The sequence below is a fragment of the Geotrypetes seraphini genome, chromosome 9 (assembly GCF_902459505.1).
Source record: "Geotrypetes seraphini chromosome 9, aGeoSer1.1, whole genome shotgun sequence".
Taxonomy (NCBI): Eukaryota; Metazoa; Chordata; class Amphibia; order Gymnophiona; family Dermophiidae; genus Geotrypetes; species Geotrypetes seraphini.
The window spans coordinates 89,803,791-89,831,347 of record NC_047092.1 but is presented as its reverse complement, the minus strand read 5'-3'; the positions used below and the strand labels follow the sequence as shown (position 1 = coordinate 89,831,347).

The 27,557-nt window shown below is 45.0% G+C and overlaps 1 protein-coding gene across 1 annotated transcript in view; it reads left to right on the top strand.

Annotated features, from left to right (window-relative positions):
- Positions 1-15,079, top strand: part of LOC117366382 (alpha-1,4-N-acetylglucosaminyltransferase-like) — a 144,275-nt gene extending 129,196 nt beyond the window's left edge. The window contains exon 3 of the mRNA XM_033957671.1: positions 13,828-15,079. Within this exon, the coding sequence (XP_033813562.1) occupies positions 13,828-14,409 (582 nt within the window). The 3' untranslated portion in view covers positions 14,410-15,079. The remainder of the gene's footprint in view (positions 1-13,827) is intronic.
- The last annotated feature ends 12,478 nt before the right edge of the window (positions 15,080-27,557 follow it).

Genomic DNA, 27,557 nt, shown 5'->3' with positions numbered 1-27,557 from the left:
ACCAAGTGAAAGGAGAGGAAGTCAAAATAGTGTTTGATGGTACGGAGTTTCCAGAGGGTGCTACAGCATTTTTTGACCTGAGCATTGGTATGGTCTTCAAAGGTCAGGCATCGGTCCAGGATGACTCCAAGGACTTTGATGGTAGGGTTTATTGGGTAAATAAGCCCGTTTAGTTTCAAGGAGATATTCGTTAGCTTGTGGTTAGGGCTTGCCAGGAAGAGCTTGGTTTTTTTCAGGATTCAATTTTAGTCTGAATTGTGTGGTCCATTGCTCTACCTTAGTGAGAATGGATGAGGTGAATAGTTCAGTTTCATATGTCAGTGAGGTTATGGGGATAATAATTGTAATGTCATCTGCATATATGAAATATTTCAGTTTTAAGTCAGATAGCATATGTCCTAAAGGTACCATGTAGACGTTGAATAGAGATGGAGAGAGAGGGGAGCCCTATGGAACTCCGCTGGGATTGCACCAAGGTTGGGAGAAGGTTCCGTCGCAGTGGACCTGGTAGGTGCAGTTTTTTAGGAAACCTATGAACCAGGTTAGTACTTGTCCAGAAATGCCAATGGAATTGAGGCATTTGAGCAGAATGTCAGGGTCGACAAGGTCAGATGGGTGAAGTAATCTTGTTTGGTAAGTGAAAGAGCAGTCTGGATAGAAGTCAGAAGAATTTGAAGTGGATGAAGATGACATGAGTGTGGGATTTGAGCTAAAGATGTTCAGCAGACCTGGCACATGAACTTAGGTAGTGATTTTTAGGGCTCATGAGGTTTGGTGCTCCTTATGAAACATGGAGTGGGATGAGTGAGGGTATCTATAGCAGAGGAGAGAATGGTATTATAGGAAGATGAGTGTTCCAGTTTTCTATCATAGTAGATGACGGCAGATAAAGACCCGAATGGTCCATCCAGTCTGCCCAACCTGATTCAATTTAAATTTTTTTTATTTTTTTCTTCTTAGCTATTTCTGGGCAAGAATCCAAAGCTTTACCCGGTACTGTGCTTGGGTTCCAACTGCCGAAATCTCTGTTAAGACTTACTCCAGCCCATCTACACCCTCCCAGCCATTGAAGCCCTCCCCAGCCCATCCTCCACCAAAGAGCCATACACAACCACACAGACCGTGCAAGTCTGCCCAGTACTGGCCTAGTTCAATATTTAATATTATTTTCTGATTCTAAATCTTCTGAGTTCATCCCACGCTTCTTTGAACTCAGTCACAGTTTTACTCTCTACCACCTCTCTTGAGCGCATTCCAGGCATCCACCACCCTCTCCGTAAAGTAGAATTTCCTAACATTGCCCCTGAATCTACCACCCCTCAACCTCAAATCATGTCCTCTGGTTTTACCATTTTCCTTTCTCTGGAAAAGATTTTGTTCTACGTTAATACCCTTCAAGTACTTGAATGTCTGAATCATATCTCCCCTGTCTCTCCTTTCCTCTAGGGTATACATATTCAGGGCTTCCAGCCTCTCCTCATACGTCTTCTGGCGCAAGCCTCCTATCATTTTCGTCACCCTCCTCTGGACCGCCTCAAGTCTTCTTACGTCTTTCGCCAGATACATATCACTCTCTGGGTGAAGAAGAACTTCCTTACATTCATACGGAATCTATCCCCTTTAGAGAGTGCCCTCTCGTTCTCCCTACCTTGGAGAGGGTGAACAACCTGCCCTTATCTACTAAGTCTATTCCCTTCAGTACCTTGAATGTTTCGATCATGTCCCCTCTCAATCTCCTCTGTTCGAGTGAGAAGAGGCCCAGTTTCTCTAATCTTTCGCTAAACGGCAGCTCCTCCAACCCCTTAGTCGCTCTTCTCTGGACCCTTTCAAGTAGTACCGTGTCCTTCTTCATGTACAGCGACCAGTGCTGGAAGCAGTACTCCAGGTGAGGGCGCACCATCGCCCGGTACAGCGGCATGATAACCTTCTCCGATCTGTTCGTGATCCCCTTCTTTATCATTCCTAGCATTCTGTTCGCCCTTTTCGCCACTGCCGCACATTGCATGGACAGCTTCATCGACTTGTTGATCAGAACTCCCAAATCCCTTTCCTGGGTGGTCTCTCCAAGTACCACCCCGGACATCCTGTTCGTGCAAGAGATTTTTGTTACCGACATGCATCACTTTACACTTATCCATGTTGAACCTCATCTGCCATGTCAATGCCCATTCATCGAGCCTGATTATGTCACGTTGCAGATCTTCGCAATCCCTCTGCATCTTCACTATTCTGAATAACTTCGTATTGTCCACAAATTTAATCACCTCGCTCATTGTACATATGTCCAGATCATTTATAAAGATGTTGAAGAGGGGTGTGCCACAAGTTTCGGCACTCTCAGCCCTGCTGTTTAATGTGTACATTGCATCATTGGGAAAGGTCCTGATGGAACTGGATGTCCAATACTGTATTTATGCAGACAATATCTGCTTTTTTTCCTGTAGAATCAGGGATTGAGCATGTACATAAAAAATTGATAAAAGTGTATGGATTAAAATTAAGGAATGGATGGATGAGAATGTTTTGAATTGATGTTCATTGGGAACGATGAAGACTTATTGAGGGTGAAAGATGTTGAACTACAAGATAAAAAATTAGTTGTTACTTCTGGGATGAGATTACTAGGTGTTTACCTTGATAGTTACTTGTCAAGGGAGCATTATGCAAATGAGGGTTTTGTCAAGTGTCAAACCTATGTTATCAATGTTAGATTTCCAGATTATGGTCCAAGTCTTGTTATTAGCAAATTAGACTTTTGTAATGCTTTATTTGTGGGCATTACAAAAGCAAGAATTCATGCCCTGCAGGTAATACAGAATACATCTGCTAGATTAATTACTGGGGTGTCAAAATTTGATCACATCTCTCCCATGGGTGATCGAGGTCTATCATGTGATCCGCTCCATCCCACTCAGTGTTTTAATCACTTGTTTACTCTTTTCAAAAATAGTAGAATTAAGGAACATGTAATGAAGCTACTAATGGTAGATTTAAAACAAACCAGAAAAAATATTTCTTCATTCACCTTGTAATTGAACTCTGGTTTTTGTTGCTAGAGAATGTGGTGAAAATGGTTGGCTTAGCAGGGTTTAGAAAAGTTTGGATAACTTCCTAAAGGAGAAGTCCATAAGCCATTATTAATAAGGAGCCAGGGAAATCCACTGCTTTTTTTAAGCAGCATAAATGTGTTTAATCTTTGGAATCTTGGAAGATACTTGTGACCTGGGTTGGCCACTATTGGAAATGGGATATTGAACTTGATGGACTTGTGGTCTGTCCCAGTATGACAGTTCTTATGTTACTTCCACACCGATGTGTTTTCTAGTGCAGACACTGACTCTCCTGGAGAAGATCTGGGCTATGCTCAAACAAAAGCTTATGAGGCAGTCTATACAGGCAGAAGATTGTGTTTGATGTGACAACATCAAATTTATATTGTGCAGAAGAAAGGCCCAGCAATCTACTTCTGTATTCTGCCAAGAAAACATGATGATTATGCTGAGACATAAAGAATCAACATAAAGTGCTGGAAGATGGTCCCCTAGGTTGGAAGGTACTCACCATGCTACTAGGGAAAAGATGATCATCACCCAGAGTTTGCCCAGTGTTTGTGAAGCTGACAGATCAAAGCTGCCAGGACATCCTGATGCTGATGTTGCTGGATAGAATAGGGAGATCAGAAGCTGTAAAGATATTCTTAACATAGGAACATGGAATGTACGAAGCTTGAATCAAGAAAGATTGGAAATTGTTAAACAACAAATGGAAAAAACCAAAATCGATTTGATAGTGATCAGTGAACTCAAATGCACAGGACAGGGCCAAACGAGCATTGGATCTGCTACTCTGGTCATGAAATACACAGGAAAAATGGCACAGAATTCATCCTCAACAATAAGCTTTCAAAGATGGTATTAAAGTATAACATTATCAGTTATAGAGTGATGTCAATCTGTCTACAGGGAAAGCCAATCAATGTCACCTTGATACAAGTACAGTGCTCCCCCGCAAATTCGCGGTCAGCAGTTCGCAGTCCTGGTCATTCACAGTATTTTCCAACCATGAATGACCAGGCAGAAGAGGGCAGCTGGAGAGGCAGGAAAGGGCAACCGGAGTGCCGGTGAGTGAAGGAAATCACTCGCTGTATGCTCCGACCGCCTCTTCTTGTACTAAAGTCAGGCCTTACCAATCAGGAGCTGCGTGTCAAAGCCTGCCTAAAAACAGTATTCGCGGTTTCTCAAAATTTGTGGGGGTTCCTGGAACGGAACCCCCGTGAATTTCGGGGAAGTACTGTATATGCTCCAATGACAGACGTGGAAGATTAGGACATAGTGTTGTTCTACAAACAACTTCAAAATGAAATAGATCAAACACTGAAACAAGATCTACTGATCATTATAGGGAACTTCAAATCAAAAGCAGGAAGTACACCTGAAGATGGTGGCGGGACAAAAGCGTGCGAGACTTCAGTGCGTTGACATTGCAGTGCCGACAATTCGGCGCAAGATACCAGCATGCCACCTAAAAAGTGACTGTTAAAGAGCTTCGATGGGGGGTGTGGGGGGAACCCCCCACTTTATTTCAGACTGTTCATGCTGCCATTGAGGGGGGTGCAACCCCCCACATTATAGAGAAAACTTAACTTTTTCTAAAAAATCTGGAAAAAGTTAAGTTTAAACTAAAACTAAACTAAACCTTAGGTTTGTATACCGCACCATCTCCACAAGCGTAGAGCTCAGCACGGTTTACAGGGTTAGGTTGAAAAGCAACCCCCCAACTACCCCCCCCATGGCAGCACAAAGAGTATGAAATAAACTGGGGGGTTCCCCACTCATAACCCGCATCGGAGCTCTTTAAAAGTCACTTTTTAGGCGTCACTGGTGTCTTGCGCTGAATTGTCAGTGCTGCAATGTCAGCGCGCTGAAGTCTTGCGTGCGAATGACTATGAACCCCTGAAGATACAGTGGTTGGAAAGCACGGCATAGGAAAAAGAAATGAAGCTGGTGATAGCTTAGTACAGTTTTGCAAAACAAATCAACTGTCAGTCATGAATATGCATTTCCAACACCACAAATGTTGCCAGTACAACTGGGACCTCTCCAAATGGAATGTATCTAAATCAAATATATCTACATAGGACAGAGATGGAAATCTGCAGTTTTGACTGCAAGGACTAAACCAGAAGCTGATGATGGAAGCAACCACAAGCTTTTGACATTAGAGACCTGAAATATGACATTGAAAATATTCCATTGGACTATTGGATAAAACAGATTTGCTTGTTTTGATACAGGAAATAGAGAGCCCAAAGAGTTTTATATTGTAAGTTCTTTAAAAACAACAAACATATTGAACTTAAAAAACAAACAAACTGAAATTAGTGATGAAGCTAAAAAAAAAATTTCAGAAGAGAATGAAAGCCAAGAAATCACCTTGGATCTCAGAAGAAACAAGACAAGTAGCAGAACATAGAAGACAAGCAAAACTTTCTGGTGATAGAGAAAAAGTGTCACGAAAACTGAGTGCTTCAACATCAAGTTTGGCAAGACAAAAAATTGATATCTAAAGGATATTTGTCAGAAAATTGAATCTGAACATATAAACAGAAAAACCAGATTAGTGTATCAGGAGGGTAAGAGATTTTGGCAGAAATTCCAGCCTCAATTGGGTGATCCAGAAAGCATTAAAAAGAGATGAAAAGAATATATGGAAAATCTATACAAAAAAAGGCAAGGAGGGTAATATTGGGAAAATTGAACTGTAAACTGACCTCGAAGAATAACCAGATATTTTAAAAGAAGAAGTCCTAGCAGCTATTAAAGCTTTATCGAAAAATAAGTCACTTGGTATTGACAGTATTCCAACTGAATTAATCAGAGGCTCAGAAGGTGCTATCATGATTCTCACTTGACTGTGTCAACAGATTTGGAAGGAAAAAACATGGCCAACCGATTGGAGAAGATCCCTGTTCATACCTATACCAAAGAAAGGTGACACTAAGGACTGTAGGTGAAGAAGCCAACCTGAAATCAGATGGGTGGACACATTGAAAACAACCATGGGGATGACACTGGAGGACCTTACTGGACTAGAACAAAACCAATTTCTTTTTAGATATGTAATTCATCAAGTTGCTAAGACTCGAACATGAGTTGATGGCACTTAACTAACTATATAGCTGGTATTGAGATTTTTAGCTGCATCAATGGGGTTATCCCTTCCAGAATCAAATAGAGAATCTTCCACTTCATCCAACTTTGCATTAAGGTCTTGCCTACAATGTGGTCAAAGTTTTTGGCCTGGTTTAAAATCTTTTTTTTTGTAATAGTTTTCAGATGATCAGCTGTAGCAAGATCAATTGACCATAGACCTTTGACATTTCTGTGAGTCTGATTCCTGAAGGGATTATAGCAGAATTTCTGTAGAAATTTATATTTGGACAAACCACAGACTGTGTTGGGTTTCATATCATTTTAAGTTTTTGGACATTTTAAGTTTTTGGGTCTTTTTGTCACTTCATGCTTTTGGACTACTATATATAGAGTGAAAATTATGGATTATGTTAGACAACTATTAATGATCTGTTCATCCAGATCATCTGTTCCACTTTACTGTTGTTTTTAGCTCTTTCCCACTTTTGTGGAACATTGGGGTATTGGTGTGGGCGTGAGTGTGGGTGGGGTGGGGTCTAACATGGAAGTGAACATTGATTGGTCAGTCCTTAATTTATTTCACCTGTCAATCAGTTTGGAATGTAGTGTACCGATTATACTACTTAAAAAAAAACAAAAAACTTTGACAGGCCATGTAACATCTAAATATTTCTACACATTCAGTATGGTGAAGTATTTGTTATTCTACTTTAGCATTTATCAGCTTGCTACTTTTAAATTACATAATTAGGATACACTGAAGGAACATGCACAGAACTCTAGTGCTGTTCTTTACAGCACCAGAAAAAAATCAGGTGCAGCACTGATTTTTTTTTTTTTAGTAGCCAATGCTCAACACTAACAGCATGCAAATTATATGCATTCTGTTAGTGTTAAGCATTGGTCAGTCAGTAAAGGACTCTGAACTTCCTAGAGCAGGGGTGCCCACACTTTTTGGGCTTGCAAGCTACTTTTAAAATGACCAAGTCAAAATGATCTACCAACAATAAAATTTAAAAAAAACACAACGCACACTGTACGCATAGAAAATGTTAATTATCATTCCTATTACAGGGTTTTTCAAAGAGGTCAAAGCAGATGACTCTATGCACTATCACCTCAGTAACAACCATACAAAAATAGACAAATATACCCCCCTCTCTTTTTACTAAACCACGATAGCAGTTTTTAGAGCGCAGGGAGCTGCGCTGAATGCCCAGCGCTGCTCTCGACGCTCATAGGCTCCCTGCGCTAAAAAACTCTATTGCGGTTTAGTAAAAAGAGAGGAGGGTATATTTGTCTATTTTTGTATGGAGTGATGTCAAAGGGGGTGGATTAGCAACCACGGGGAGGTGCAGGAAGGTCTCGCGACAACTGCATTTAAAGTTTACTGCTGCTGCTGCTGGTTCAGGAAAGCAGCAGTGGCAGAGTAGAACGGGAGGTTCTGGACCCAGTGTGCCAGCTGTGCACCACCTTAGAGCAGGGCTGGATTAATGAGTAGGCCCAGTAGGCATGTGCCTAGAGCCCGAACTTGCCAGGGGGCCCGATGAAGAAACAAGACAACTCAGCTTTTTTTTTTCAAATGGTGACAGGCCCCCGGAAAAGATTGGCATCGAGCCCCCCCAGCAAAAATTAGCATCAGGCCATCCCCCGGGAAATATCAGCATCGGGCCCCCTCGGCATCAGCGGTGCTCATCCCAAAGCGTCCCCTCTGTCACAGCTTCCTGTTTCTACCTGGGCAATTAACGTCAGAGAACAGCTTTGGCCGAGCAGCAGCACCGCTTGCAAGAGAATGGACAGTTGTCACCGATGGAGGGGTCCCGATGCCAATCTTTCCTGGGATGCTTGCCACCGATGCAGGGGGGGCCCGATACCTATCTTTCCTGGGGGAGGGACCTGTCGCCAATTGAAAAAAATAAATCAGAAAGGTGACTGACCAACGTGAAGAGGAGGGAGATGGACCTGGGCCTGGGGAGGAGCCGGGGGAGAGAGATGTTGGAAGTGGGGACTGCAGAAGGGGGAAGATGATGGAAGTGGGGACTGCAGAAGGAGGCAGATGATGGAAGTGGGGAGAACTTGTGCTGTCAGTGTCGGGCACATATGGTAAAGCAGCTGCAGCAGTGAGGAGGTGAGGGGCCCTCACCTCCTCATCACTACTGTTGCTTTCCCACATGCTGGATGGGGGGCATATGCTGGATGGGATGAAGAAGATAGAGTTAGTGAGATAGTGGAGGGATGAAGGAAAGGGGTGGCAAGTTGTGAGTAGACACAGAAAAAAAGAGGGAAACAGTACTGAATAGTAAGAAAGAATTTAATTTAGACGGAGGCAGAAAATAGAGAAGGAAGACCATAGATGAAAAGGAAAGGGAAGAGAGGAGAGAAAGATGCCAGTGAATGGGGAAGGAGACAGAGATATCAGATCTGAGTGGAGGAAATGAGGAGAGATGCTAAAAACCACAGAGGGGAGGGAAGGAAAGATAGAAGGAGAGAGAAGCCAGACCATGAAGAGAACAGAGGGAATATGATGGATGCCAGACCAAAGAAGGGGGCAGGAGTAGAGATGAAAGAGGGAGGCAGACAGTGGATGGAAGGAAGAGAATGATAAGATGAGGAAAGCAGAAATCACATGACAGGGATCATGTGATGCGCTCATCGTTAACAGACGTGTGCTCCTGGGCTCCGTGATCCGACCCTCAAAAAACCTGCTAGAAACCTCTCCATACCGAATGAGTTGAGTTTCCCCAGAGGCACCTGTGAAGAGTGACTATTGCTGTGGGGATTAACGCCATTTTCTTTATTGGCAGGGCCAAGGTATGCCCACTAAACCTGCAAAAACTCTTAAAGATAGAATCAGCACGCCAGAACTTAAGATGGCAGCGGCTCCTGCACTCACACCTCCGATGTTGGGAGAATGGGCCCAGGAGATATCCCACCTTGTCACCACAGCCCTGGAGGACCGCCTCAATAAGTTACAGTCGGCGGTGCCCAGAAGATCACAGAGGCGAAACAGAGAATTTCTACATGAGAAGACGAGGCCCAACAGGTGCAGGAGCAGGTAGCAGCCCTTACAGAGAAGCTAAAGGACACTGAGAACCACCAGTGCCGCAACAATCTGAGGGTTGTGGGGCTTCCGGAGCTGCAGAATACCAGCAATCTTTATCACTTCTTTCACAACTAAAGTGGAAGCACAACAGTTCCTGGATACCATCAACGCTGCAGGTGACCCTGCAGAGCACAGAGATCTTGCAGAGTGAGGATGGCTGCAGCATGGTGCTAAGAGCTGGAGTATGGGCCCTGTTGTTTTCTGTTGCCCTCCCGTGAGTTGATGACCTGCCAGTTTGGGGGTACGGGTTGGTGGTGCAGCCCAACCCCCCTATTCCCTGCCTCTCCTTTGCTCCAGAGCCCTTTGAGTTATGTGTCCTATGTTTTGGTTGCCTTATTTTTGGAGTTCATCCAGGCCGCTGTTCAGCTGACCAGTGAGATGGCGGCTGTGCAGTGAGGCCTACCTGTGGATTTGAACCTACAGTTCCATCTTTTCAGGGGGAGGACCAGGAGTGTAGGACTACTAAACCTTGGTGACTGAGTGGTTTGGTATCATGTGTCCAAGGAGGGGCCTCCTTGATATACTGTTATGGAGTCTTCTGGTATCCTGCGAGAGTCGGATCTTGGATATCCAGGATCCAGGATCTCTAATTTTCTTTCTGTTTTCCCTTATGGGAACATTATTTTTTCTTGTTCTGGTTTTTCTTCCTTGTTTGGGAGCTGGGAGGTATTCTGGGGAAGTTTTCTCAGGGGTGTCCGATCAGGTAGCCTCCTTTACCCATTGGCTCAATAGGATCGCTCAGGTGGCCCAGTATGAAATACAACAGACTCCCAAGGGGGGAGGGTGGAACATAAATGCTATGTGGGTCTTTGGAAAGCTGCCTTGTTATTGTGTCCTGGTGATCAGTCGGGGCAGCCTGAATCTCCATATTTAATCTCCCTATTTCTTCTTTTGGGTCCTCCTGGGCTGTTCATCAGTGGATAGCGGGGCGGGTGCCTGAATGTGTGAGGTGGTGTGTATGTGGTGCACATGATGAGATTTAGATGGTGTGCTTGTGACTTGTGAAGGTGAATTGCAAATGGGGGGTTATAGTAAAATTGTTGATTGCGACTGTACTGTACTTGGATACCACATATATGTTTCATATATATTGCCCGTTTTGTATTTCTCTTACTGTTTGTACCTGCATTGAGCATTGTACCTTTGTACTGCTGGTTGCCTGTACACTTTGTATTGCGATCGCTAATAAACATAGTTACGAAAAAAAAGAAACCACATGACAAAGGTAGAAAAAAATTCTATTTTTTTTATTTTATTGCTTTAGGATAAAGTAGTATTGTAGCTGTTTTGATAAATGGTTAGAAATAGAAATGGTGATCCTTGTATTGGACTAATTTTAATACATTTTAGACTAACTTTCAGAAAACAGGTAAATAAATGGGGCGGAGCAGGGGCGGGGCAATTTATCCACTATCGTCGGATATGCATGTCCACTGTCCACAATGCATTTAAATGGACATTTTAATTGTCAACTTTTATTACAAGAAAGAACTAAGCCTGTGATGGACAATAAGGTTCAATGTGCTTTGAAGTTTAATATTTCGTCCAATTGGGTGGCTATGGCAGTGAAAAAAACATCTAGCTCTGTTTGATGTCCATCCTGTGCTGTCTCAAATTCAGTGTCAAGTATCTTTTGCACGTAATTCCAATCTTGCTGATATTGTAAGTAAATCTGATGTTTGGTCAGCTAGACAGAATGAATGGCGGGACATAAAAAATATAATCACTGTTCGGTATGTGAGGTGAATGAAGAATGTGAGATCTTCCGGTGGGAAAAAAACTGGGGTGGAGATTCCGCTGAGACAAAACACTTCTTGTGAATCTGTGAGGGTGGTTTATGAGATAAGATGCCCTTGCAAGAAACTATATGTGGGACAGACTTCATGAGCGTTTAAAACTTGCCTAATTGAACATCATTCTTGTATCAACACTATAAATACTAAGGTACCTATGGTGCAACACTGCCTAATAGCAGGACATTGTTTTGAGACTTTGAAATGTATTATCTTGGAATAAGTACATTTGGGTAAGCGAAGGGGAATTTGAAAAGAAAATTAAGACAACATGAGCAGTTTTGGATTTTTAAACTGCAGTATATTGAACCTGAAGGACTGAACGTTGCTATTGAAGGCAAGCATTTTTATAATCTGTGGTTGCTATGGATGCCTGCAATTAGCGAGCAGGTGGGGAGTACATGCCTTTGTTGATGTTGAAGGCGGGGCTAAGGAGTTTAAATTTGTTTGCTGTCCCTGAGCCTATGCTTTGGTTAAGGAAAAGAATGTGCTGTGTGCCTGTGAAGCCCTTTTTTCTAAATAAACAGTTTGAATGTGAAATAAGACTCTTGTAGAATGAGGGTTTGTTTTTGCTTTTTTGTTTTCCACTGGTCGTGAGTACATTCTGGGAAGAATGTGAATTGTGTACTTGTGCCCCCTTAGGGAGTGGATGAAGAATTGTTTGCCTCTAGGACCGAGGTATTGCAACATACAAAGTTAGCTTCTATGGGAACTCTGTGCAGGTCTATGTTGAAGCACTGCTAGCTTTTTTGTGCTTGTTGTGTGAAGCCAGCTGCTGTGAGACCGGAGGGTGTGCTATTGGAGCTGAGACAGTTTCTGGACTGGCCTGGAGGAACCATCACTGCTGCTATTTTTTTCTCCCAGCTAAGGGCAGGATTCACTAAACCTACAAACCATACACGATCCATTTCCTATTGCATGCCCCCCCTACATGCTCCCTACCCATGGCCAGAGTGATCCCTGCTCATGCGCACACCCTGACAGTAGTGACAGGAGACGCAGCCTCTTGTCACTGCTGTCAGGGCTCAGCCCAGCACAGATCTCTCTTGATGCTCCCGGACTCTCCTGTTCTCTGCCGCCATTCTCTGCAGTGCAAGCCCATGGTTTTAAAGTGGGCCTGCACTGCGGAGAACAGCGGCAGAGAACAGGAGAGTCCAGCAAGCAGGCAAGAGAGATCGGGCATCGCAGCCTGCTCTCTGCTGCACCGAAGCTGTGCCCCGAATCTGCCTGTCCCGACTCTCCTGCTCTCGCCCCGAATCTCTCCTGCCCTTCCCGAAGGGAGCCCGTGGTTTTAACCCACTGATTAAAGTGGGTTAAAACCATGGGCTCCCTGCCCGACAAAAAAGTTTAAAAAAGAAAAAGTTAAAAAAAAGTCATGATGCCCCTCCCCCCGCATAGATCCACCCTCCCGTGCCGATCTTGTCTGGCCGAGCCCAGACCAACCCACCTCCCTCCCTGTTTCTAAATTAAAAGTCATGACGCCTGGCCGGGCCCACACACCCATAAACAAACTGCAGGAGGGATGCCAACTCCCTCCTGCCACCCCCAGACACCCCTATCCATTCCAAGCCCCCTTGCCTCCCCCCTCCTTGTACCTTTAACGGAGCAGGAGGGATGCTCAACCCCTCCTGCTCCATTGACTCCAGCGACGACTCTGAGGCCTTAGGCCCTGCCCTTTTGCAACATGTGATGCACGGGAAGGAGCATAAGGCCCTGATTGGCTCAGGCTCCCACCTTGGGAGGGGCCTGAGGCGCCTGAGCCAATCATGAACTTCCTTATGGCTGAGCCTTAGGAAGTCCCTGATTGGCTATTGCTTTGAACAATCAGTGACATCCTTAGGCTCAGCCCTAAGGAAGTCCCCGATTGGCTCAGGCACCCCTGGCCCCTCCCAAGGTAGGAGCCTGAGCTAATCATGGCCTTAGACCCCACCCCTTGCATCGCATGATCGTGAATTTTTAAAAAAAACTTTTTCTTTTTTTTAACTGGCCTGCCTGTCATTTTTATTCATTTTTTTATGGGGCAGATATTTTGCATGTGTAACACACGCAAAATATCTGTGCCATGGAAAAAAATGAATAAAAAAGACAGGCAGGCCTGTCAAAAGGCCTGCAGACCTGACAGTAACTCAGTTACCGACAGGTCTGCAACAGTCGGGTTTGGCAATAGTAAAACCCGACCCAAAGTAGCCAAGCAATTGTTAGTGAATCAATCACTTGGCTATTTTGCATGGGGTTTTACTAATTTGCATGGGAGGATCGCAAAAGGTTTTAGTGAATCGGGCCGGTTTTAGTGAAACTGGACGTTAAGGGCTCGCAAACTGATCAGTACATGATCGGTTTGCTTAGTGAATCCAGCCCAAAGTACTTGTTTTTTTTGTTTTTTGTGTTATGTGCATTTTTTGTTTAACTTTGTGACACACTACTCTGCGACTGTACACTGTTAATTATATTTATTGCTCTACAGTCAGGTGGGGTTCAGGTTTTTCTTGTACTTTATCTGAGTTTTATACTGAACCTCCCACCTGACATGTAAAAGGAGCCAATGACATCTTGCCTTATTTGATAAAAGTAACTGACTTGAAATTGTAATATTAAGTCAGTATGTCTGAGGCTTGTTTGATTAACTTTTTGTATGCAGTGACTGTTCACAGGGTAGTGATTTTTTTTGTCTACTAGTTATATCCCTAAGGAATATTTACTATAGTATGTTAAGCTGGCCCTCGTTGTTAGATAATAAAACAATATTGGTAAAATAATAATTCTGCATTTCTTCTTACAGGTAAATCCTGCCAAGGAATTCTACTGGACCCATGTCAGTGCTGATGGCTTCAGGCTTGCAATGGTTTGGAAGTATGGTGGGATTTACATGGATACAGATATTATAACCATAAGGCCTATCCCAGAAGTAAATTTCCTGGCAGCTGAAGGATCTAAAGATTGCAGCAATGGGGTATTTGGTTTTGAAAGACATTATCAATATCTATGGGACTGCATGGTAGACTTTGTGAGGAACTATAGAGGAGCAATATGGGGACAACAAGGTCCCAGTTTACTTACTAGAGTGTTAGCAAAACAGTGTGAGTTGCCAGTTTTCAAGGACATACAAGACAGCACATGTGGGAATATTTCCATTTTGAACCCACAACGATTCTACCCAATTCCCTATCCTGCATGGAGAAGATATTATGACGTCTGGAACCCCCATGAAACTTTTAATAATTCATATGCTTTACATTTGTGGAATTTCATGAACAAGGGAAAAATGAAAGTGATTCCTAAAAGCAATTCATTGGCTGAGAACCTTTTTATCAAATACTGTCCACTTACTTATAAATTCATTGTAAAATCTGCATCAAAGTAGTAAGCATAGGAGCTCAACATTATTTAACAACTTCTTATTCGGTGACAAATGAAGTAAGCTTGAATTAGTCACATAGCATATAACACATAGCACATAACTTCCTAACACAATATTAACTATCCAATGCAATAAACAAATAGCATGCAAATTACCACTGCATTAAAAAGTATACACTATAAAAAATAAACAACACACACTGCTGCAATAACATGCATCTATTTGCTGCACTGAAGAGTAACAGCAAGGAATGGCTCAAGCATAATAGGAAGGGTGACATTTGAAAAACCAATCCTTTGAACTTCCTGCCCTCCTCATCCCATCAGCGCTCCCTCTCCCAAAAATCCTTGGTGATCTAGTTGACACCCTGCTCTATGACATGGGCCTATCTTTGTAAGGGAGGTATTCCATCCCTTTCATTTTTGTCACTCTTTTCTGAGCTTTTCAAGTTGTACAATATAATCTTTGAGATGGGGCAATCAGAACTGCACAGAGTACTCAAGGTGCAGTTGCATAATGGACATGTGTAGGCACATAGTAATGAATTAAATGATGGCAGACAGTATGATCCATCTGGACTGCCCACTAGTGGCTAGAGTTATACCTGCTACTTCATTCAAGTTACATCCCTCCATGCCTTTTTTTGAAATGCGAAAATAGTTTAAAGTTTTGCTTTAGATTCTTCTCTCTGTGTCTGTGTATGGCCGTTTGGAGGAGGATGGGCAGGGGAGGGCTTCAATGGCTGGGAGGGTGTAGATGGGCTGGAGTAAGTCTTAACAGAGATTTCGGCAGTTGGAACCCAAGCACAGTACCGGGTAAAGCTTTGGATTCTCGCCCAGAAATAGCTAAGAAGAAAAAAAAAAAAATTTTTTTTTAATTGAATCAGGTTGGGCAGACTGGATGGACCATTCGGGTCTTTATCTGCCGTCATCTACTATGTTACTATGTTACTATGTATTTATCAAACGTTATAAAAAAAAGGAGTACTACAAACTTAACTGTGTCAGATAAAGCCAACTTGCACAATTTATCAGAGACTTATTAAATCTCATGTATCAAAATATATTACTTAAGGAGTTCCGGCGGAAGCATGGTGCTGTAGACAGCTCGTAGCTACAGCTCCAATACATCCGACCACGGATCTGCAAATTATCTGTGTGATCACCCCGATCTTGTTCACCACAATGGAGCAGTGCTCTTCCTTTCTGCTTGTGGCACTTTTGACCTTTTTTTGGTGCAGCAGGATGGCGGCCAAGATCACCCATAAAGATCAGGGCCGGATGGTGGAGCCCAAGATGGTGGAGCACGTGGTGCCGGCATCGCCGGAATCTCCTAGCTCCCTATGGTTGGCTGAGGTAACAGCTGAAAATATCTCTTAAAGTAACTGTCAACCTTTACCATCTATATTAGGGGTCTCAAAGTTCCTCCTCGAGGGCCGCAATCCAGTCGGGTTTTCAGGATTTCCCCAATGAATATGCATGAGATCTATGTGCATGCACTGCTTTCAGTGCATATTCATTGGAGAAATCCTGAAAACCCGACTGGATTGCGGCCCTCAAGGAAGGACTTTGAGATCCTTGATCTATATGCATGTTAACGGACTAAGATGTGACATATGAACAATATTCTCATTTTCTCATTTACTGTATATTACATGTCTGATCGTTTGGTTAGATTTGTTGTAGGACATTTCCTATTTAAGTTACATTAAGCTATAGTGATTGACTCTGTGTACTATCATTTGTTATCACATTGTTAGCTTACTGGTCAATTGCTAGATGTTTATTATAAAAAATTCAAATTTCAATAAAGATGATTAAACTTAAAAAAAACAGCTGAAGTGCAGACAGCAATTGAGGGCATGCTGGGGGATAAACTTCAACACATTCTAGACAAGCTTGATACTTTGGATCAGCGTTTTTCATCTCTAACATCAGAGGTCCGGGACACCCAGCAACGTGTCAGCAATATGGAGGACTTGGTGCAGCGCCTCTCACAGCAGTCCATGTAAACTGTAACTATGGCGGCACTGCAGGCTAAGGTGAAAGATTTAGAAAATAGATCCCACTGGAATAATCTCCGGTTCGTGGGCCTGCCAGAGGATGTGAAGGAAGGCGAGCTGGGGGAGTTCTTGAAGTGCTGGCTGCCAGAGTCCCTATCACTGCCGCAGGCCCTAGGCCCCCTGCGAATAGAGAGGGCACATCATTTGGGCCAGCACCGAGAGAATGTGGATCGGCCTCGAGTGGTGATCTGCCACTTCCTGAACTACCGCCACAAGGTTGAGGTGTTGAGAGTATTGAGGCAAGGGAAGAAGCTCCTCCATAACAAGCCTATCCTGTGCTTCCAGGACTACTTGGCGGAGGTCTCCCAGGCTCACCGTCGGTTCTTCCCACTCTGCACCAGGGTCATTCAGCAGAATATTTTGTTTGCTCTGCAATACCTGGCTCGATTGAAGATGGTTCATTTGGGTAAAGCCCATCATTTTGACACCTTGGAGGCTACTCAGCATTTTGTGGTGGAACAGATTCCGGAGGGCCAGCGTAATGGCCTGCAGGAGAGTGTCACTGCCTGCCTTTCACTTCCAGATGACTGACAGACTATGGACTGGGATCCCTGTTAGGAGGGCTCGGTTCTGGCCAGTTTGCTTCTGGGACTCATTGACCCCTGTATACGCCTGCTTAGTATTCTTATGAAGCAAGCCTGGGGTGTCTACCTAGAGGTTAGGGTGTGGGGTGGGAGTGTGGGCTGGTTGAGTTGTAAATTTGCTGTTGAACCCCTGGTTCCCCATTTGGGTTGTGGATCTGTGTTCATTTGTTGTTTTTTACCTACTGGGCTTGTTGAGGGGTGTGTTTTCTATCTAGGGGTTCAGAGGGGGGAGGGTATGTGGTTTGCCTGGGATGGGGGTGGGTGAGTGGCTGCCGCATGCCTATTGTGTGTTTGTTGTGTGCAGGGAGGGGAGTGAGCCTGCTGGGGCCTTGGTTCATTGCTGTGAAAAAAATTTTGTCTGTTCCTAGAGGGTTGAGTAGTGTTGGAGCCTCCTATCACCTATCAGCTTGGGCTTATATGGTGATCCTCGACCTAGGTTTGGGAACCTCAGTTCAACTTGCTGGCCTGCGAGATCTGCGTAGGTTTGTGGGTTGGCTGGGGCATGGTTGGTGGGAAGGGGATGGGTTAGCTGGGATGATACACAGGTTATTTTGTAGGCCTCCCTTATGCCTTTGCTCCTTTGCTCTTTTTGCCTTTTTTATCTCTCTCTCTTTTTTCCACTAGCACTTTGGGGTGTGTTCTCTACTCGATGGGGTGGAACTGAGAGGTTGGTGTATCTAGTTTCTTGGAAGTGTTACCCTGTTGGACATGTTGAGGGGAGGAGGTTTGGTTGGGTTGGGGCAGAGGATGGAGGGCGGGGGCAGTTGTGTTTGGGACGGGGATGGGCAGGAGGGGGTGGGGCAGTGGGGGAGGTTTTGCACGGGCTTGTGGGGGTCTGGGCTGTAATCTGGATCTTGGCTGGTCTGGAGGGGTGGAGGCTGGGACGCCCCTCTGGTATTCATGTTTGGGATAGTCATGCCTGCATTTTTTCCTTGGAGTAAATTTCCCTGGAGTACACCTTTTCTTCCTGGAATGTGGGATGGATCCACTTGCCCATGAAATGCTATAAAATCTTACAAAGTTTAAATCGCTCCAAAACATCTATAGCCTTCTTACAAGAGACTAGGCTATCTTCTGCAGAACATGCTAAGCTCTTTACATGGTGGGTGGGTGATTATTTGGAGGCCCTGGCCGTCAGTGGAAAGGGGGGTGGCCGGTGTTATCGCTCCCGTTTCTCTTAATAACCAGCCGTTATTGCTGTGCAATGTCTATGCCCCTAACAATTCCCCCACTCTTTTTTTTTGGATACTCCGTAATCAACTTTTACACTTTGGAGATATTCCATTACTTATGGGCAGGGGACTTCAATGAAGTCCCTGCTCCTAATTAGATCGTTCTTCTTCCCTTGGAAGGGAGACTGCCAAAAGTTGTAGAGGGGTCCGCATATTGGAGACATCTTTTGGATTGCTGGATGTCTGGAGGGAATTACATCCTTTGGAGAGGGATTATTCTCATCTCTCTAGGGTACATGGGACGCTTTCTCGTATAGATTTTGTTCTTATTTCATGTGCACTCCTTTCCATAGTGCTGGGGGTGGAGATGGGACCTATCGAAGTGTCCGACCACGCTTGGGTCCGACTTCGTTGGAAGTGGGGTGATTCACGGAGCAGTCAGAAGGGCTGACGGTTTCCCTGCTACCTTTACCGTGATGTGCAGCTCTAGGAGTTTTTGATGTGACAGTAGAAAGATTTTCAACTCACTAACCAGGGGCACAAGGATGATCCCATTCTTTACTGGGAAACTGCGAAGGCGGTGTTATGTGGCGAGGTCATCACATACGTTGCCAGAGAGAACAAGCTGCGACATCAGACCATTCTGAGTTTGGAACATCGGGCAACCTTGTTGAGGCGGCAGTATGGGATTCAGGCTTCTATTACACTTCAAACGCAATTATTGGAGGTCCAACAGGAACTGAACAAGTTATTACACCAAGGAGCAAAGTGGGCGCGGGAGCATTTAAATTTCAATTGTTTCGTTTCACCAATTAAAGTAGCCGGTTGTTGGCGTGCTTGGTCCGTACGCAGCATGGGAAGGATGATGTTACTACGCTCCAGGACTCACAGGGTGTCCTTCACCATAGACTGGGGGAGATCTGTGAGATTTTGCGGACGTTCTTTGCAGATTTATATGCGGACCTGGGGCTGGATGTTCTGGATGGGCAAGTCTATATGGATAGTAAGAAGTTGCCCAGTTTATCTCCTAGGAAGTCAGAGGTGTTGGACCGTCCCTGTGCTGCTAATGAGGTGGAGTGGGCAATCAGGATTAGTCCTTTGGGCAAAGTGCTGGGACCCGACGGCTAAAGGAGTGAGTTTTATAAATTGCTGGTGGGGTGGTCACGTGATGTGCTGAGCCGAGTAAGACATGCTTTGCTTGAGCTCCGGGACCCCTGGTCCCTCCGCACCTTGCCTTCCCTCTCTTGCCAATTCTACACCTAAACTAATTATCAGTGTGGTGTATGGACAAGTTTATGCAGTCCTGAACCCCAGCCATGAGCGGAAAGACGACCCGTAACACTAAGGAACGAGAGGCGAGAGCTTTGCGGCCTGAATCTAAGATGGCGATGGCAGACTCGGGTTCCGCGCTTCCCTTGTCGGAAGCTCACATCGAGGCCCTGTCTGCATCGGTGGTGCGGGCTTTGGATGCCCGCTTTGAACAACTGTCGGGCCAACTCACCTCCCTTGAGTCCTTGCTGACAGAAACCACCAGCACCGGCGAACTGGAGACTCGAGTAGCACTAGTGGAGGACACCCATACCGCCTTTGCAGCGGATCTGGTGTTTCTTAAAGAGCAACTTCAGTGCCAGGCGGACAAACTCGAAGATCTCGAGAACCGATCGAGACGAGACAATCTGCGTCTGATTGGTTTACCAGAAGCGGCTCCGGATTCTCGCCTGCTTACCACATTGGAGTCTTGGCTTCGGGCTGAATTACCGCTCCCTGCTGGCATGGGGCCTCTGAGGCTGGAGCGGGCCCATTGCCTTGGCTGGAGCACCAAAGATCATACCCGCGCCCGAGTCACCATTCTCAAGGTGCACAAATCGGTCCACAAGGTGGAACTGATGAGACACTATAGGCAAAAACGTAATACCCTCACCTATGAGGGAACTCCGATCCGCCTGTTCCAGGACTACTCCCCTGCGATGCAGGAGCGCCAGCGATGCTTTTCCCGAGTGTGCTCTGTGCTCTTCGACCGCAAGCAGCAATTCCAGTTGCTCTATCCTGCGCTGCTGAAGATTTGGACTACCACCAGGTGGAAGAGCTACACCTCGGCTGAGGCTGCACAGGCCTACTTGGATGCTCTTCCTGGAGAATCTGGGCATTCTTCAGTCCCCTGATATTTCTGGGCTCATGGTTGGTGCTAGCTGTTTCTTGGTGGCTCTTATCTTCTGGATTGGTTGTTGGCCCTTATCTTTGGGGACCTAATTTCTGGCACCACCCATGCTTTGGCCTCAGGATCCCCTGCAAAGGTCGTTTACTTTTCCTGCTTGACTGGGGGTTTGGTGGACTTGGGGGTTTGCTGTTTCTGTAGATGGATCTTTGCTGTTTGGTTATGAGAGGGGGACCTGCTCCTCCTTTGACTGTAAGCCTCTATACAGCTTTTGTTGTGGATTCAGCTGTGTTTTCAGTTTGTTCTTATTTCATCTTTTTTATGGGTGATTGGGTTCTTGGTGGTTGTGTGTTCGGGTGTTTGGTGAGATTGTGGATTGGGACTTTGGTGGGGGTGTATGTATGGGGGGTGAGGGATGGATCCCGTACGGTATGCCATCTGGCAGTGGTTGTCCCTTGTGGACTTTCAGTGGTTTGGGATCCTTCCTTCATCCCTAGTTCGTGGATGCTATATGGGCATTGTACCTGATTGTAGTTGTGGGGTGGTGAGGAAGGTGGTGTGTTGGTGTGTATTGGGTTTCTTCTGATTTGGGAGTGGTGAGGTGGGGGGTGGAGGGATCGGGGGCCCTGGTCATGTCGTTAGTGACTCCACTGCTCCTACTCTAAGGGGGGTGGGGCGCCTGTTGGTATTAGGGACTTCAGGGGGGATTTGGGGAAGAGGGGGCAGGGGTGGAGTTTTGGGGTTTGGATGGGTTTGGGAAGGGGGTGGGATTGTCCTCTTTCAGTCATTGGAGTATGTAACCTGTTGGGTTTTCCTGCAATGTCTTGTATGCTGCAACTGTGTGGAGGAATTGATACTTATGGCCCTGGGGGAGGCTGGGCTCCCGGAGTTCTTTTCTGTGCTCTCTTTGCTCTGTATCTCTTTCCTCTCTTTTATAGATGAGTACCCCATTTAGGATTATTTCCTGGAACATAGAGGGCATCACGTCGCCGATTAAGCGCTCAAAAATCTTGACTGCTTTACAATGTTATCACGCCGACATCGCATGTCTCCAGGAAACCCATTTGACGGACGCTGAACATTTTAAGTTGTGTAGATCCTGGGTGGTGGAGGTTTATTTAGCGTCTTCGTTGGGGCGAAATGGGGTGTTGCGGTGTTGGTTCGTAAGTCATCGCCGATTGGAGTTCAGATATTGGACAAGTCTTTGGAGGGTTGCTTTCTTCTTCTGCACCTAACTTTGGGGATCGGAGTTACCTATTGCTGGTGGTTTATGGTCCGAATTCGTCTGAATCTTTGTTTTTACAACAATTGGTTCATTTATTCAAGATATTCTGGGGACCCCTTCCTCATAGTGGGAAATTTCAACCTGGCTAGTGACCCGGATTGCGATAAGTCTGGCCTGGTTGTTACACCTTTACGGGCAAAAGGACGTCTTCTTGCTGATTTTTGTGATACAGTGTCTGTGGTGGATCCCTGGCGCCTCCTACACCCGGAGGTCCGGGACTTTACTCACCTTTCTTGCGCCCATAACACCTGGTCTTGGATTGATTACATCTTTGTGTCTTCCACGTTATTCTCCTCAGTGGTGACTGCAGAGTTCGGCCCACTTAGCATTTCTGATCATACCCCGATAAGGCTGGACATCCACTTGGATTCTACGTACCTTCATTCTTCTTCTTGGTGCTTCCCATTTTATCTTGAGCGAGATGTAGAATTTCGGCGTTTTTCTACAGGTTCAGTGGGAAGATTATGTGATTAATAATGCACAACACATGGAAGATCCTGTCTTGTTTTGGGAGGCAGCTAAATCGGTGATCCGTGGTCAGGTGATATCCTTTCTTAGTGCTCGCAATAAAAGTATTCATTCGGGTATTCTCACCTTGGAGCGGGCTTTGAGGACTGCTAAGAAGGCTTTTTCTGCCGCTCCTTCAGAAATGACTAGAGAATGTTATTTGTCTACCCAGGGGGCTCTCAATTCTCTGCTCCATTCTCGCTACCAATGGTGGGCTGCTTATTATAATCATCATTTTCATAGATTTGGCAGTAAGCTAGGACGCTTGCTGGCACACCTGGTTGATGCACGGAAAAGCCGGCAGCTGATTTTGACGTTGCAGACTCCAGGGGAGGAGGGGTATCTCATACTACCGAGGTGTCGGCGGTACTTCTTGACTACTTTGAACGATTGTATGCTGCTCCGGATGATGCCTCTTCGGAGCTTTTGACAGAAAATCTTAGCTCGTCGGGGATGCCCTGCCTTATTGAGGACGTGGTGATGGCTCTCAATCGTCCATTCCAGGCATGTGAATTGCAGTCTGCCATCAAGGCCTTACATTCAGGGAAAGTCCCGGGACCTGTTGGCTTCTCTGGTGAGTTCTATAAACTTTTTCCCCTCAGCTTTGTGGTCCTTTGTTGGCTTATTTTAATTCTGCTGTGGATCGTGGCTCCTTTCCCCGCTATGCCAATGAGGCGCTTATCACCTTGTTGTTGAAGCCGGGTAAAGAGAGTGATGATCCTGGATCATATCACCCAATCTCTTTGATCAATGTTGACCTTAAGCTTCTTTCACGTATGTTAGCCGACCGTTTGGCCCTCTCATCTCCCCAATATAATCCACAAAGATCAGGTCGGCTTTGTTCGTGGCTGTCAATCAGTTTGTAATGTGAGGAAGGTTCTTTTTGCGCTTGCCCATTGTCAACACAATCAGATTCCTGCTTTATTTGTTAAGAACATAAGAAGTGCCTCTGCTGGGTCAGACCAGAGGTCCATCGTGCCCAGCAGTCCGCTCGTGTGGCGGCACAACAGGTCCAGGGCCTGTGTTGTAGTCTTCTATCTATACCCCTCTATCCCCTTTTCCTTCAGAAATTTGTCCAATCCCTTCTTGAGCCCTAATACCGTACTCTGTCCTATCACGCCCTCTGGAAGCGCATTCCAGGTGTCCACAACCCGTTGGGTGAAGAAAAACTTCCTAGCATTGGTTTGGAATCTGTCCCCTTTCAATTTTTCCAAATGCTCTCTCGTTCTTGTATTTTTTGAAAGTTTGAAGAACCTGTCCCTCTATTTTCTCTATGCCCTTCATGATCTTGTAAATCTCTATCATATCCCCTCTAATTCACCTCTTCTCCAGGGAAAAGAGCCCCAGTTTCTCCAGTCTTTCAGTGTTTGAAAGGTTTTCCATACCCTTTATCAATCTTGTTGCTCTCCTCTGAACCCTCTTGAGTATCGCCATATCCTTCTTAAGATACGGCGACCAATATTGGACGCAGTACTCCAGATGTGGATGCACCATCGCCCGATACAACGGCAGGATAACTTCTTTCATTCTGGTTGTAATACCCTTCTTGATTATACCTAGCATTCTATTCGCTTTCTTAGCAGCTGCTGCGCATTGTGCTGACGGCTTCATTGTCATATCCACTATTACCCCCAAGTCCCTTTCTTGGGATCTCTCACTCAATAACAGCCCTCCCATCTTATAGCTGTACCTCGGGTTTTTGCTTCCTACATGCAATACTTTACATTTCTCTACATTGAACTTCATCTGCCATCTCATCGCCCACTCCCCTAGCTTGTTCAGGTCCCTTTGTAATTCTTCGCAGTCCTCTTTAGTCCGAGTACCACTAAATAGTTTGGTGTCATCTGCAAATTTTATTATTTTGCACTTCGTCCCTGTTTCTATGTCATTTATAAATATATTGAATAGCAGCGGTCCGAGCACTGACCCCTGAGGGACACCACTCATTACCTTCCTCCAGTCCGAGTAGTGGCCCTTCACTCCTACCCTCTGCTTCCTACCCGCCAACCAATTCCTGATCCATCTATGTACATCTCCGTCCACCCCATGGTTCTTCAGTTTCCGAAGTAGGCGTTCATGGGGTACCTTGTCAAAGGCTTTTTGGAAATCTAAATATATGATGTCTATGGGATTAGTTTGGATGCTTCTAAAGCATTTGATAGTGTGCACTGGTCCTTGTTTCGTACCTTAGACTATGTTGTGCTCCACAGGGTTTTTCTTTGAGCAATTCGCTCCTTGTATTCTGCTCCTTGTGTGTCTTTGTTAGTCAATGGCACCTGTACTGATTCTTTTCCTATTCTTCGAGGCACCCGACAGGGCTGCTCACTATCTCCATTGCTCTTTCTCCTTTTATTGGAACCGTTGCTCTGCACTCTACATCTTTTTGAAGATGTCAGAGGTCTCCGGGTCGCGGGAGTAGACCTGAAGACCTTGGCTTTTGCGGATGATATGTTTCTTATTCTCACTCGCCCTGAAGTCTCTTTACCCGCTGCGTTGGATCTTCTTTCCGAATATGGGTTTTATTCTGGTCTCTCGCTCAATCTAGATAAGTCGGTCGCCCTTCCCTCTTGTCCAGTGGTTCGTACGGCTTGGAGGGGTTCTTTTCCTTTATGTTGGGTGGAGACTGAACTTAAATATCTGGGGGTCCTTATTCCACGAGACCTCTCGCGTTTATATTCCCTTAATGTCGAACCGTTATTTACCGCTCTCATCACTTGTCTACAGTTATGGAAGGGGCTGCCGTTGTCGCTTATGGGTAGAGTGAGTCTTTACAATATGCTTATTGTTCCATGTTGGTTGTACGTTTTTCAGGTGCTTCCGCTTTACCTGACAACTAAGGTTGAGAAGAGGTTGGAACGCTTAGTTCAGCGGTTTCTCTGGGTTGGTAGACGAGCTCGCCTGCCTTACTGTCGGGCGGTGTCTCCATGGTATAAGGGGGGTTTGGGCTTGTTGAATCTTCACCATTTGATGGTAGGGTGTGGCATGTGTCACATTAATGATTTCTTCCGGGGAACGGACCATTTTACTAATACTTTAGTGCTTATCTCTACTCTGTGCCCTCAGCTCAACCTGCGCCTCTTCCTATTAAGGTCTTACACTACCCCTTGCAGAAGGCTTGGCAATGGGTTTGTAAGTTTCACTCTTTTAGTTCTACTATTTCCCCTTTCTTGCCTTTACATTTTAATGGGAATTTTTTACCAGGGGTGGATGGGGCTGGTTTTGTTCGTTGGGAAGCGAGGGGGTTTTCATTATTTGTTCTAATTGATGGACGATGTTGGGAGGATTAAGTCTTTTGATACGCTATATCACGAATTTGGCCTTCACCGAACAGGTGGCTTTGCTTATATGCAAATTCAACACTATATTGCCTCCTTGCCTTCTGCACATTTAATGACCTCTTGCCAGGAGCTTTTGTCCACAGCCTTTACCCTGGGATCTCAACTCCCGGTTCCACTTAAATTTCACCATAGACACTTGAAGGATGAGTCCCCCCTGCTTGACCATAGTAGATTGAGGGATGCTTGGGCCCGTGATCTTTCTGTGATATTGCCTGATGTAATTCTGTGCGCTGTACGCAAATTACCAGTCTTTCGCAAATATGCTACTTTTTGGGAACAACACTATAAATTGGTTTTACATTTGTATATATCACCTAAACGAGCTCATCTTTCGGGGTTCAGAGCCTCTTCTGCCTGTCCCTGCTGCGCCGCTCCTGATGCGGGTTTGAGGCATATTTTCTGGACTTGCCCTATTATTCAGTCTTTTTGGGAAGCTATTTTTCTCTTTGTTGAACGTATTTGGAACATTGTTATTCGACGTTCCCCTCTATTACGTTTTGGTGTCCCTATTCATTTTACTCCTCGCAGGCCAGGGACTGCTACATTTCTTCAGTGGATTGTGGTGATAGCTCTTAAGTGTATTCTACTCAAGTGGCTGGACGTGGAGGGACCCAACTATTCCCTCTGGCGATGTCGCCTGATCACCCTTGTGATGTGGGAGAGGAGAGATGTTACCAACTTCTTTTCTGGGCTGGAATTTTCAGTATACCTGGGAGCCTTTTTGGAACACTATGACTACGGTGGCCCGTAGCTGCCTCCTGAACTGCTGACCTGTTGTTTTGGACTATTCTCTCCACTTGTTATTTGCTTTACATAACTTGACTCTCTATTTTCCTGATTGGATTCTGTGGGTTGGGATTGGCAGAGGACTGGGGGGGATTAGGGGAATGGCACCCTGTGTCTGCCTTGGGCTTAGTTGGGCGATTGGGATTTCCTGTCATTTACCTTTGATTGGTCTCCTTGCTCTATAACTCTGTAGAGGCCACCAGGGGCTTGGGGGGCTGTGTGGGTGGGGGAGGTGGTTTCTACCTGTGTTTTACATTGCCAAACTGTGAGCTTGCTTTCTGTATTTGTATTTGCTTCTGTACTTTTTTCGTTGAGCTCAATAAAATATATTTGAACATAGATTGCTGGTGGAAGAGGTCGCTCGTGTTGGCAGAGGTTTACAATCTTAGGTGGCCAAGGGCTTTCTCTTCCTCGGTATTCGAACCTAGCGCAGATTTAGTTCTCCTGAAACCAGGCAAGATCCTACCTTACTGAAATACTATCAACTGATCTCCTTACTAAATTATGAGGCTAAGCTTATGGCTAAGATCCTTGCTAATCATTTGGCGCGGGCCTTGCCATCAGTGATGTCAGAGCAGCAGGTGGGTTTGTGCATGGTTGACCGGTGGCCCATCCTTGCTTATTAGCTTTGATGCCGAGAAGGCATTTGACCATGTGCGGTGTGGCTACCTCTTTATGGTGCTTTGGTCCTATGGAGTTGTCTCCTTCTTTTTTTTTTTTATAAATCTTTATTGATTTTTAAGACCAACAAAAGTGCAATAACCGTATATTTACATTAATCAGCAAGTTAAACACTTATAATCATAAACAATAACACTGCATAAAGAATAAATCCCCACTTTCCTTCCATTACATTTCATCAAGGATTAAGACAAAGCAATGAAATAACTCCCCACCTTTCACCCTTCCCTAGATGTATGTGGAAATAAACAAAAATTAAAGACAACTATAATGAAATAATAAAAGATGTCAACGTGCCCCAAATTGGTTGTATTTAGAGTGGCAAGTTATGTCCCCATTACGATTGTTTCATGTGTTGAGTATCAAGTTACCCAGATATGTTAAGGACAATAGTATTTTATTTGACACCTGGAAAACCTTGAAATTTATTAATAAATTAACAGATATTCCAATAGAGAAATCCACTTATCAATCCTTATGGCTAAACTTCAAGATTCAACTTGGCAAGTCTGGGATCTTCTGGAAGCAATGGATGCAGGCTGGTGTATATACAATAGATGATGTTTTATCAAATGGGAAAA